The sequence below is a fragment of the Pezoporus occidentalis genome, unplaced genomic scaffold (assembly GCF_034315485.1).
Source record: "Pezoporus occidentalis ecotype Australia unplaced genomic scaffold, CSIRO_AGI_Poc_V1 ctg72, whole genome shotgun sequence".
In the NCBI taxonomy this organism is placed as follows: Eukaryota; Metazoa; Chordata; class Aves; order Psittaciformes; family Psittacidae; genus Pezoporus; species Pezoporus occidentalis.
The window spans coordinates 3,073,566-3,086,160 of NW_026916072.1; the positions used below are offsets into that span (position 1 = coordinate 3,073,566).

The 12,595-nt window shown below is 42.7% G+C and overlaps 1 protein-coding gene across 1 annotated transcript in view; it reads right to left on the minus strand.

Annotated features, from left to right (window-relative positions):
- Nucleotides 1-799: 799 nt before the first annotated feature.
- Nucleotides 800-12,595, minus strand: part of UACA (uveal autoantigen with coiled-coil domains and ankyrin repeats) — a 31,645-nt gene continuing 19,849 nt past the window's right edge. The window contains exons 11-19 of the mRNA XM_062642658.1: nucleotides 11,679-11,786; nucleotides 10,603-10,635; nucleotides 10,009-10,107; nucleotides 9,778-9,814; nucleotides 9,051-9,103; nucleotides 4,992-7,679; nucleotides 4,273-4,425; nucleotides 3,360-3,425; nucleotides 800-2,642 (exon numbers count right to left, since the gene is read on the minus strand). Coding sequence (XP_062498642.1) covers nucleotides 2,571-2,642; nucleotides 3,360-3,425; nucleotides 4,273-4,425; nucleotides 4,992-7,679; nucleotides 9,051-9,103; nucleotides 9,778-9,814; nucleotides 10,009-10,107; nucleotides 10,603-10,635; nucleotides 11,679-11,786 — 3,309 coding nt within the window. The 3' untranslated portion in view covers nucleotides 800-2,570. The remainder of the gene's footprint in view (nucleotides 2,643-3,359; nucleotides 3,426-4,272; nucleotides 4,426-4,991; nucleotides 7,680-9,050; nucleotides 9,104-9,777; nucleotides 9,815-10,008; nucleotides 10,108-10,602; nucleotides 10,636-11,678; nucleotides 11,787-12,595) is intronic.

The window sequence follows — 12,595 nt, forward strand, 5'->3', positions numbered from 1 at the left end:
GTTGGCAGAGCAATGCAGGCATTAGATTAAGAAAAAGAAGCAGTAATCCCTCTGAACTCCCCAGGATGCAGAGAGATTCCAAAGGCTGCTACTCCAAACCTGAAAGGAAGTCCCATACTCGCTATAAAAAGTGGTATTGCATAATAGGAACATTGTGCCCACAATCAGTTATGGGCTGCATTACCTTATTGATGCTGCTTTACTGGGGCACGGAGCAGCTCCTAAAATCCCTTAAACCTCTTGGATGCATTTCATTTACATTTGACATTCTTGTGCCCTCCTCTCCTTTCTTCCTTCCATTATCAGTGATGTTTGTCCATGAATGCACAAGTACTGAAAGCTTCCTCACTAGGGAGGAGATGCCTCACGGATGTTTTTACCAAGCACATGGATTATCACTGCCATGGGAGCTTCACGGCCCAGGCTTTACCATCACCTTCATGCAAAGTTCACAGCTTCACACTGAGAACAATCACCATTGGATTAATCTCCCCAGGGAAGAGGTGACTCCCCAGCACTGGACACTGTTAAGGTTCAGCTGCACAGGGTACAGCTGGGACACCCAGTCTGGGTCATGCTGGGCCTGGAAAGGTTGGACCAGATGGTCCCTGAGGTCCCTTCAACCTGGGATTCTGTGAAACTATGAAGCTCTGGAAACAGAAAAACCCAGTAACCCCAGAGTGGACATCTACACCCCAAACATGTTACCTGGTATTTGGGAGCACTCGAGTGCGTTCAAGACCCTTCACTACCCAGACTGCATTTCTTTACCTTCGACAGAACTGACCACTACAATAAGAAAAAGAAGAAAACACTTTATTGATGATGCAGGAAGGGAGAAATTTAGAAAAACATAGATAGAACTCCCTCGAGAAGGACCATACAGTATCAAAATACGCCGGAGTTAGTATATCAAAACAAAGGCTCTCGAATAAGAGTTTCAAGTAATGCAATCATAAAAGAATTTGGCTAAAAAGTAACACATATACTGAGATGTTTTCTGTAATAGTCCTCTAAGAAATTAAAGGAAAGCAGCGGTAGATCTGTTTAACTACAGACACATATTTAGTAAATATATTAAGTGTATTTATATAATAAAAACTGCCCTGCACGTTCATCCTTATGTCTGCATCCTCCTCCATGTGGCAGCTGTCTCTTCAATTCCTTAAGACTCTGCCCAAGAAGGGATAAAAAAAGGAAACAAACATAACACAACTAAAACAATGGGACCTAAGCCCACAGCTTGGGGGGAAGCTCAGTCACTGTGAAACAGAGAACTCCACGCTCTGACTTAGGTCCTCACTTCTCAGGAACATGGAAGAGGTTTCTCTCTTCTGCATCAGGATGCCAGGTTCCTAACTTGTTGGTTATAAGCAAATGCTTTCAAGCACAGACTGAGGTTAACACAACTACCAACAGCCCTTACGCTCTTCGCTCTATTAGAATCACATACCTTACTGGGCTTGTCTTCCAGTTACTTCCTTTGAATAGTCCCAAATTTCATGTTCTCTTTCACAAAACTTACTTATGGGAACATCATCCTTCAGTTAAAAACAAAGCCCTGTCAGGCTTAATAGGTAGATTCCAAGCAGATCAAAATTCTCCTTCGATTAATCCTTACTATTTGCATCTTTCCCCATAAATAAGATTATAGTACACAATTTACAGCTAAGAGGAAAATACCTTAAACTGCCATGAGATAGTGTTTGAAAATCCAATACCTGATTAGTGTGCAGCTTCAGGAGCTGCTCAGTCTGCACCCATCAGCCTAATGAAGAATGAAATTATAGAGGAGCAGGACTATCGAGTTTAGCTCAAAATGCTGCTCTACAAACCGTGCCACTCCAGTCCCACTGCTTTAGCCTACAGTAATCAATATTACAAAGCATTCCTGAAAAATCCTGGGGGGAAGAGGAGGCAAACATAGAAGTTAGTGTTTTGATGGTAAACCTGATTTTAAATGTTGCAATAAGCAAAAGGCACTACAGCTTAAGCTTATAGTTAAAGTCTGTAACTTGGCCAGCCAAGTTACAACATAGACCTAAACACCTTTCCTTTACCTTTGCAGCTGACTCACTAAACATGTTGTAGTATGTCCTGATCAGCTTATGTGACAAAATAGCCACTTTCTCTTAATCATTAAAGGAGATGTACAGCTATTATACTCAGCCAAACTCATTTGAAGCCAGTTTATGTTTTAACCATACCATGAGAGTTCAAGTTCAAGGATAAACAGGTTTATGAGTATAAGCCCTGCTTTAATAAGTGGTCAATCAGACATTAAAAGGATTTAACTACCATGTCATCATTTTGACAGTCAGCTTGTATACCAGCTTTAAAAGATGCTCTACATCTTTTATTAATCTAATAAGTGTCAGATCTGAAACTCAGTAGCCCTATTTTACCATTTTAGATGAAGAAAATGTTTCAGCTTTGTAAGTTGTTTCATATTTGGAGGTCCTAATTGCAGCTATATTATCATAACTATATAAACCTCATGAAGGTTATCACTCCCATAACCACAGCACTCCTACAATGCAGCAGCCTTCACGAGCAATGGCACTAACATGTCAGCAAACAAGTCCCTGCCTCATCCGAATGATCTGTAGTAAAGCAGCTTGGACATCTTCATCCATGTGACCCTGGAGCAAGCAAACAGTTAAAAGAACAATTAAAATCCCATAAAGTGTCAACTATCCGTCACTAACATTAGGAGATTCTTCAAAATCACCCAAAAGACTTAAATCATTGCTGTATTTTCACCACTCACTGGGAAAACCTGCAGTACTTTAAGAATACTTTTACTTTTCCCCGCAAACAAGAAGGAGCTGCCTCTTTGACACAGCAGTTTCCTCCATGAAAATATGATGTGGGGAAGAAATCACTGTTCCTATCCTCTGGACGCCACAGCCTGCTGCTGTGGTAGCACTCCCTCTTTTGCATGCTCAAGTATCTGGAGTCATAAGACTGGAATGAGTTGATCAGCTCTTTGTTCAGTGAGAGCCACTGGGTAAGCCTGCACTAGGTTTCCAGCTTCTACTGGACTTGTCTCCAGCATTACCTGGGATGATGCAGAACTAAATAACAGGCTCACACCACCAGACACCACCACCCTTCAAAGCAGGTTATGGTTATATAGAGTTACACACAGACAAAGTGTAGTAAGAAGATCGCCCAAGTCTAGAGCTGTGGGGTGTGTTTGCTTTTGTTGGATCAGTTCATTCTAAATTAAAACTCTCAACATCAAAACAGGCACTTGAAGACGTTTGAGGTCTTCCAGTATGGCAGCTAGAAGTGGGTCTCAAGAACCTCTTATGCTGAGATGACAGTAAACCAATCTGACCCTGGGACTATCATACCTGTACAGCACTGAGAAGATGGGTCCGATAAACAGAAACTACCTCCTGATGCTGCCTTTTAGCATCCTATAAAAAGAAGAGAGGAAGAAGAGGTGAAGTCATTGAGTTCTTTTAACATTTACTCTTGCCTCTTGCCAACTTTGGGAGCTTGGATTTGTGTACTTACAGACTAGCCGAAGCAGAATATCAAGGTTAAAGTTAGCTGTATCCCCTCCATTAATCAGGAAGAAAGTCACTGCTTTACTTTTGTTACTGCTGATTTGCAGCAAGGCAGTTTTGCTGAAGGCTGGCAGAGGCAGGCTGATCTAGTGTGGCAAGCACAGGTGCCAGGGTGAAAACTTGTTTCACCAACAGCATTAGCTGTTTGTTTTAAACCACCCAATATAAGAATGCTTCGCCTCATTCGTGAGGTCAACCTCACAAACACTGTTAAAGACACATCTTGCTTCTGCACAGATTTACAACTAACCTTGCTCACAGGCACAGCTTTCATTAGGAGCTTTACTGAAGTCACAGGGGCCACAAACGTGTTTGTGTGCAGTCGCAGCACTTGAAGTATTCCCATTTACTGTTAGTACACTTAATGATAAGCAACACTCTTCTGTGTTTGCAGGCAAGGGAACATGGAATCAAATCCATTAAGGAAGGACCGCCTCACTTTCTTTTGCAGTGAGAATATACATGGCTGGTGGGCTTTGTAAGAAAATATGAGCATGGAACTTGCATATGGAAATGCTCTTGGCACAAACTACAGCAGCGTAGCTCATGAGCACAGATTCCAAATTGTCTGTGTCCTTTTTACCTGGAAAAGTTCCCAAATGGTGCAAATCCAATGGGGAGAAAGAAGCAAAAGATTTAGAGGGAAGCAAGGAGGAGAAAAAAGAACAAAACTCGTGAGAACAGGATTACTTACAGCAAGCTGCTGCTGCAGTGTTTTCACCTGGTTCTGGAGCACTTCAACCTGCTGATTCTGCCTCTTTGAGGGAATCCCAGTGGTGTATGTAAGTTGAGACAAGCCATTAAGAGCTTGTTTTAACCGCTCCACATCATTAAGCAGCTCTGTAATCTTTAAAAGAAAGAAAAAAACACACAAAAAAAAACCTAATTTAAGGATGTATCACTTACAAAAACCAATATTTTTTAACACTCTTTGAAGTCTGATAAATCCCAGCCTGGTTTGGGTTGGAAGGAACCTTAAAGCTCCTCCAGCTCCAACCCCTGCCACGGGCAGGGACCCCTTCCACTGGAGCAGCTTGCTCCAAGCCCCTGTGTCCAACCTGGCCTTGAGCACTGCCAGGGATGGGGCAGCCACAGCTTCTCTGGGCACCCTGTGCCAGCGCCTCAGCACCCTCCCAGGGAAGAGCTTCTGCCTAAGAGCTCAGCTCAGTCTCCCCTCGGGCAGGTTAAAGCCATTCCCCTTGGCCTGTCCCTACAGGCCCTTGGCCAAAGCCCTTCTCCAGCCTTCTTTTTGGCCCCATCTAGGTATTCAGACCACCATCAGATACACCCACATCACCCTGTACTTAATGCTCAGCACACACAGTCATGCTCGAACACTAAAGTAGCTGCATTTGCTGTCTAGTTCCTTACCCCTAAACTAAAAGCATCCAGAGCTTAACTGCCATATCCCACCTTGTTATCCTTGGCTTCCACCTGCTTTGCAGATTCCTGTATTCTCTTCTGCAAGTCCATAATTGTTGTCAATGATTTATCACACCTTTCTTTCTGGTCTTTGATTTCTTGCTCAATACTGCAGCTCCGTAACTGAAGCAATTCCTTCTCATCCTTTAAAGAAAGCTCACTCTTTTTAGCTTGCAAAGCCTCCTCACATGCTTCCTCATACTTTCTACTCATATTGGACAAGCTTTCAGCTATGCTGTTAATCTGGGCCTCCAGAGTACTCTTCATGGATTCGTATTCCGACACGTCAATCACTTCTTTCCTCCGCAGGTCTGTTAAAGCTTGTTGAGTAAGCTGCACCTCCGACTGCAGCTTCGAGATTTCCTTGCTTTTCACTTGGTTTTCTTCTTCTTTTTCTCTCAAGCTGGTTTTCATTGCTACAATTTCTTGTTCTAATGTTTCCTTCATTTGGGTATATTCTACCAAAGGGATTGAAGATTCTTTTAGACCTGACAATTCCTGCTGCAGTTGTCCTACTTTTAGTGTTTCTTTGTTGTAACATTCCTTCTTACTTCTGAGGGCTTCCCTCAGATCCTCTACAGTGTGGCCAAGAGCATTCTTCAAGGCTTCAATCTGCTCTGCTGAAAGATGCCCAGCCTGGACGGTCATGGGCTGCTCGGTGCTCTCCTGCAGCTCATCCTTCTCTTTCTCACCTGTGTATTCCTGCAGCAAGTCCCTCAATTGCTCATTCAGCTCCTCCATTTTGCTTGTGAACATTTTCTCCATTTCATGGGATTTCTCAGCCAGGATGTAGTTCTGCTGCAAGTCGCTCTGGATGGACAGAACACCGGTTCTGAGCTTCTCATTCTCCTCTTTGCACTTCAGGTTTTCCTCCTCCATTTCTCTGTACTTCAGCGCCTGTTCCTCCAACTGTGCTTTTAGTTCTTTCACTGTGGCTTCAAACCTTTGTTCTCTGGCTTCAAAGGAGGCAATTGGGGCATATTTGGACTTAATGCACTCTTGAATTGTGTCAAGTTCCTTCTTCTGGGCTTCAATTTCTGCATGCAACTGTAAGATTTCTTCTTGACCCCTCTTATACTCAGCCCTAACTGCAGCGTTGTTCTCTTGAAGCTCTTGCATGCTTTTATTTAAAGCAGTCACTGCAGTTTCATGGTCTTTCAAACTTATACACTCTGTTTGCAGTTGATTCTGTAAGAGTTTCACCTTATTCTTCAAGGTTCCATTTTCTTCATTCACCCTCTGGAGTTCTTGCTTTACCTCTTCCATTTTTCCCTTCAGATCTGACAGCTCCTTACTGGTTTTTTCGAGGGTGTTATTCAAGGCTGTTTTAACCTCTTCATGTGTTGTAGCCAACACATACTGATCCCCGGGAGTCTCTCTCAGGGCTGTGTTTTCAGAGACCAGCTTGCACACTTTCCCTTGTTCAGCATCATATTTTTTCTGAAGCTCAGCAAGCTGCTTTTCCAGCTCCATACCGCTGCATCTTAAAGCTTCCACCTCTCTTTTGTGCTGCTCTGGAGACAGGTACACAGCTTGGAAGTGGCTCATGTTCTCATTCAGGTTGTTCTTCTCTGCCAGCAACTTTTCAGCTTCTGCTTTGCTTTCATTGTACTTCTTTGTTAGTTCAAAAAGCTTTCTGGTCAGGTCACTGACGGCCAGATCATTTGTTTTCTTCAATTCCTCATGGATTTTTAAAGGCACATTCTGGCTTTTCAGTTCAGTTTTTAGCATTTGGATTTGTTGCTTAAATACCTTGTTATCAGCCTGCAATCTTTCAAGCTCCTTCTGCAGAGCCTGGTTCTTCTGGGACAATTCAGAAACTGCCTTCCCAAGCTCTTCATTTTTCTTCTCGAACCCCCTCCTCATTTGCTCGTGCTCCTCCGGCTTTACGTGCTGAGCCAGTTTCGCCTTCTGACTCTCGGATTCCCTCTTCAGAAGCAGAATCTCTGCCTGCAGTTTGCCATGCTCTCCTTCCATCTCTGCTAACCTCCTTGCTTTCACATTCACTTCGGTCGATAGCAAACTCTTCATGTTTTCAAATGTCTCTGAAGTTACCGAGTGGGCCAACTTTGCCGCTGTTTCTCTGAGCTGCCCTTCTAACTCCGTGACATTTCTTCCCCTTTTATCTCGTTCCATCTCCAACTTCACAAGTTCCTTCTGCAACCTTTTATTTTCCTCCACCAGCCTGCCTTCATCTCTCTTGAATTCCGCCACCAGCAGTTCGTTCTGCTTAATCTGGTTCCTCAGTTTTCCCACTTCAGCAGAGGCTCCTTCGTACTTGCCTTTCATTTCTTTCAACTGCTCCTTCAGCTCCTCTGTTAGCTTACTGTTTCCCAAAGCAGCTTCGTTCGTCAGGTGATCTTTCAGAGCAAGAAAGTGCGCCTGCATTTGCTTAACTTTGCCTTCCGAGTCAAACATTCTTTTCTGCACATCTTTTAAAGCATCCTCCAGCTGTTTTATCTGTCCGTCAGATTCCGCCTTGGTTCTTTCAGACTCTGATGCCAAAGCTTTACACTCCGATACCTTGTGAGACAGCTCTCGCTGCAGTTTGCTGATTTCTTCCTTTGCGGCACCATAGCAGGTCCTCACGTTGTCAAGTTCCTTCTTTAAAGTTTCCTTCTCTGAAGTGGGTGATTGGTTAGGCAGGGAGAGCTCCAGGGGTCTCAGCATCGACCTGGACTGAAGATGAATTGGCACAAAACGGATACACGTTTACACAAGCCACGTACATAACTGTCTTAAACCCATGGTGAGATGAGCATAAAACAGCCCTGAGATTTATTTTTTCCTTAGGAACACACTCCTCTATTGTTGCCCATATTACAGAACATGTGTATTTCAGCTTTTAACCCTGAAAATCTTTAATAGAGCTCTACATTACCATTTCCCAACCACCAGACCCACCGACACTAAAGTTCAGGCATAGTGTATTCATTTCCTTTTCCTTCTTATATTCTTCATATTTATTCACTCATCTGCTAGAAGAAATTTCATTTATGAAGGGATTTCCCCCGGCCCTCAAGCATGGGAGAATAATTTTAAAAGGAATTAGAACAGACACTCATGGTTGATGGAAACTTCTCTCTAAAAACACTGAGGGACACACTCATGTAATTTACCATCCAGGAAGGGATCTCTCACAAGGCAGCTTTGCCCTCCCGTTAGGTGGTTTGCATTACCACCCACCACTTGTTCATGTTCCAAGGGCCAAAAAGTACTGTGCAGCTGTCAGGCAGGCTGGAAGCTTGGCTTAGACTAGCTTAAAGCAGCTTAATTCCTCCCTGGGACATGGTTTGGGGTTTTTGGGTCAGTTGGCTTTTTGCACCCACCCACCCCCTTTTTCCTTTCTTTTTACATGAAGAATTACGCACCAACTCATTTTAAACTTGAGTTAAAGATAAAGAAATCCCAAGACCACAGGGATAACCTCATGTGAAACACAGCAGAAAAGACTGGATTTTTCTGTGTCAGCAGCAGAACATCAAAAATATCTGTCAGTGAGACCCAGTGAGAAAGCCCAGGATGTACAGCTTTATTTCCAGCCATCACTCACCTCCAAAAGCATCACTCAAGTGTAAGAACAGCCTGTCAGTTAGGACCAGTCCCTGTCATGTATGACTCACTGTCAGGGTCTGATGGATCTTGTTTATAACTGAATTGCTGCTTTACAAGGTAGCTAGCTATCAGCCACCAAAGTTGTCAGGAAATTGTTGCAGAGCTGGCAGGAACATCAAGTTTCCTGAATTTTAACTGAATTAAAAGTAGACAAGAAGAATTATGGAGGTGAAAACCAATTGCCCTTTACACTGTTGGTCCGGCAGTGTGATTGAGTTGTAAGGATGCTCACCACAGACCATTCAGCACCCAGCACTCAGGGCTATGTCACATGTGTAGCTCTAGAGGGCACCAGCACTTAAACGTAACCAAGCAAGTACTAAGGGAAACGTTGTATTCCAAAGCAACGGTTAATATACAGACATTTATAACTACCTTTAGCTTTCCCAAGCACAAATATCTTAGAACTCACTCAAGCAGCAACATATTTATTACCTGTGATTCCCCCGCAAACACTTGTCCTTGTTTAAGCAATAAATCTTCTTTTCCTAGGTTTTCAAAGCAAACACCATTTAGTCTCTGGTTAAAAACTGTAACACAGTCACAGAAACTATGATTTTCCTTCCTCCTTTTATTCTGTTCAGTGGGACTGTAACGGGCTCAGTAAAACCTTCTGCAGAACAGTCATGAAAAGCACCATGAACACCAGGGAAGAGCATCCCCTTGCACTCCAAATGAATGACCCTTCCTGACAGGCAGGCAAACAGCTCTCACCATGGCTCATGACAGGTTAAGGGACATTTTTAAGTTACACAGGTGCAAGACAGGCCTGTGACCAAGTTGGACACAAAAGACCATCGTTTTCTTGTCCTAAGCTAGACACGAGGGTTGTTTAAGACATGAAGGACAGACAGAGGAGCCCAGCTGGGAGCACAGGTCCTGCTCAGCTTGTTTTTCATGTTATCAGAAGATGCAGCAGTTAAAATGCACATTTCACAAGACCAGTCGCCCCTAAGCAAGACTGATCGATAGTGCCTCATGTGCATGCCCAGCTGTGCCCAGCTGAAGCTGACTGGATTCTGAGGTCTCAAGTGTGGACACACAGCTTGTGCTTGGCTATAGTTAAGACCAACAAAAGGAAGAGAGAACAGGAAAAGCACACCCTTTATCTATATGCTAACACTGCATCACACATGGCAAGATTTAATAACTAAATACTTACTGTTAGCAAAGTTACTCCCAGATCCCACAAAATCAACCTAAAAGCAAACACAAAGAAACACAAAATTAAAGCTGAAAACTCATTTCAAAGTTTTACTGTATGTTAAACTAGGGATTAAAGGGCAGGGAAGCTTTTATAAGGAGATAAGCAACTGTTGAAAGGCTTAAGTGGTTAAGTATTTACTACAATAAATACCAATTGCTGTATTACATTTCAAATCAATTCACATACTTCATAATACTTGAGTTTAGCTTTGAGAGCTTCAATAGTCCTTAAACTTTCCTCCTGCTGTTTTTCCTTGGTGGTTAGGATTTTCTTCAGCTCATCCTTCTGAAAGAGAAGGAGAGAATGCCAAGTAGCCAAAGCCACTAGGAGAGACAGATTGATAAGAACTCAAGCAACTAAGCAACTTTTATAAGGTTTAGGGAGAACTTCAACCAAGACCAGCACTGAAAAGGATTCTTAAATGTTTGATTCTGAAGTTCTTCCACTGCTCCTCCACAAGAGGAGTCTTGAACAATGAGTCAAGGGAATAAAGCACCATTATTTGCTACTGTTTAACTTACATTTATTAACCTTGCATTACCGAAAGTCACTAAAGACATTTATACTATTAAGTCTGCTTTAAAGGTGCCATAGGGATTACATATATTATTTGTAGTAACAGAAGTGCTGTGCAGCTGTATAAGCTGAGCACGCACCAGTGGATATTTCATTTAGCATTTACAGGTAGCTTTGCTTTTCTCTATAGTTTCATGTACCATCAGTTAAATGCGATAGAACTGGAAGTAGGGAAGTGACTATCGCTTGCAGGTGATATCGTACCTCATTCTCAAGATCATCTGCAAACATTTGCTCCTGCAAAAATAACAAAGAAAATCCCCCCACAAATCATTTCTGCAATGAGGTATAAGGGGCTCAAACACAGTTCAGCAGCTGACAAATCTACCCCAGTTTTAATGCCTCACATTTGACTGTTCCCCTTTGCTTTACCATCTAAGCTCTGGAAGAGAGGACAAACAGAAGTTCAGAGTCTTTGACAGAGCAATGTCTCTTGACGTGCATACAAGACAACTGGACTATCTTCAGATGTCTAGATCATACACTACTGAGGCAGAAGAGAGCAGTTTGTCAGTAGAAGTTTGTTGATTTTGGAAAGCGAGTATAAAGGAGTTCATTTTATTGAGGAAATGCTTAGAAGAACAGTTCAGATAAGATGATTCCAGTAAGAAATATTCTATCTGTGTGCTACATTGAGGGGAAGCTGCACCCTCTTAAAGCATACCTCTACAAAAATACAGTGAGAGAAACAAGAATGAGCCTCCCCAAAGAGGAAAGAAGCCCTTGGTTTTATTTTCTTCCTTAATTCTACTGTCAAATTTGTGCCTTTAAGAGGAGGGAACTTTTTTAAAATCAGGGTTTCGAATGTGGGTGAGAAATCCCCTATTGAAAAACCTTTGTTTCTGTTTTTACCAATTAAAGATTTGTCTCTTGTTTCCACTTAAAGCAAGAGCTGTAAAATGAGCAGCAGCTATGATAAAGTGTAACACACCACCTACATTTAGTTGCGGAGGTGGTTTGCTCTCCATTACAACTGGCCAGAGCACCTCACAGTTCACATTATGCTGCATACGTACAGCCATAAATGTTATTGCTCACATTTACGAGCACCACTGAATGACATTGTAACAGGTCAGATCCTGAATCCTCAGATGTTGATTATTATTACAAGACCAAAGGCTTTTGCAGCAGAAGACGACGACAGTGACACATAGAAATGATTCACGGGAAAGCAGTGAAGACCACATCCTAGTCACATGTGCTTTCCTTTCTACTTCTAGCAGCCTCCCCTGTCAGCACTGGGTAGCTATTACAGCCCTCCATTCCAACACTAGGCTTACCTCACTCAGCTGCAGTTGTAGCCCACTGATTCTATCCAGCAGCATCCTTTGCTCCTCTTGTGCTTCTCTCATTCGATCTTTCAAATCTTGATTTTCTAACTCCAATTCCTTAGAAGTAAAGATATAAAATTAAACCAAGGCACCACACAACCACACTACACACCCTGGGAAAACCAAAGAATCTGAACCAGCAGATTGAACAGTCACTAGAGACATCAAGCTTTGCTTAGTGAGTCCCCTAATGCTTTTGGGGCCTTACTCCAGGTCTGGTTCATTCTGAAGGTTTACGTATGCACAAGCTCCAGTCTTTAAGCTTTTCAGCTCCAGATAAATCATTCTCTTGTAAGGGTACATACAGGCTTTGAAAGTATGAGCAGAGCAAGATTACATTTGATGCTGACAGCACTCAGACTGCTTATCTGCTGTCTGTTAACAAGTAAAAATAGCTGATGTTAAAACAGTTCCTGAAACCCAGGTGCTGCAGCCAAAGGTGTGATGAAAAAGCCTCAACCAGCATGAAGCACAGCAACCCTCCGGTGTGCTAATTGTTCCAAACAACCCCAAGAACCACCCTAGTAACAGGTAACAAACCCAGCATGTGAAAGTGGTAGGTGTGTGCCCCATCAGTCAGTCCAGTGCTCACATGCAAACAACAAAGCCCTTTTAACTCTTGCCTGATAAGCGCCACCTTAACTGGGGCAACTACTTTAGCTCAAAGCAGAGAAGTTGCCTTTAGAGATCTTTATCCTTTAATTACAAAGCATTTCAGAATGCAGGCCTCTATTTCTCAGTGGTTTGTTCCCCAGAGCTTAAAACGTTGTTTACCTTTCTGAGAACTGTAATGACACAGTAATGAGATGAGAAAAATCAATACCCTTGGTAGAACCATTATAAAAGGTTATTTTTAGTGAGATGCA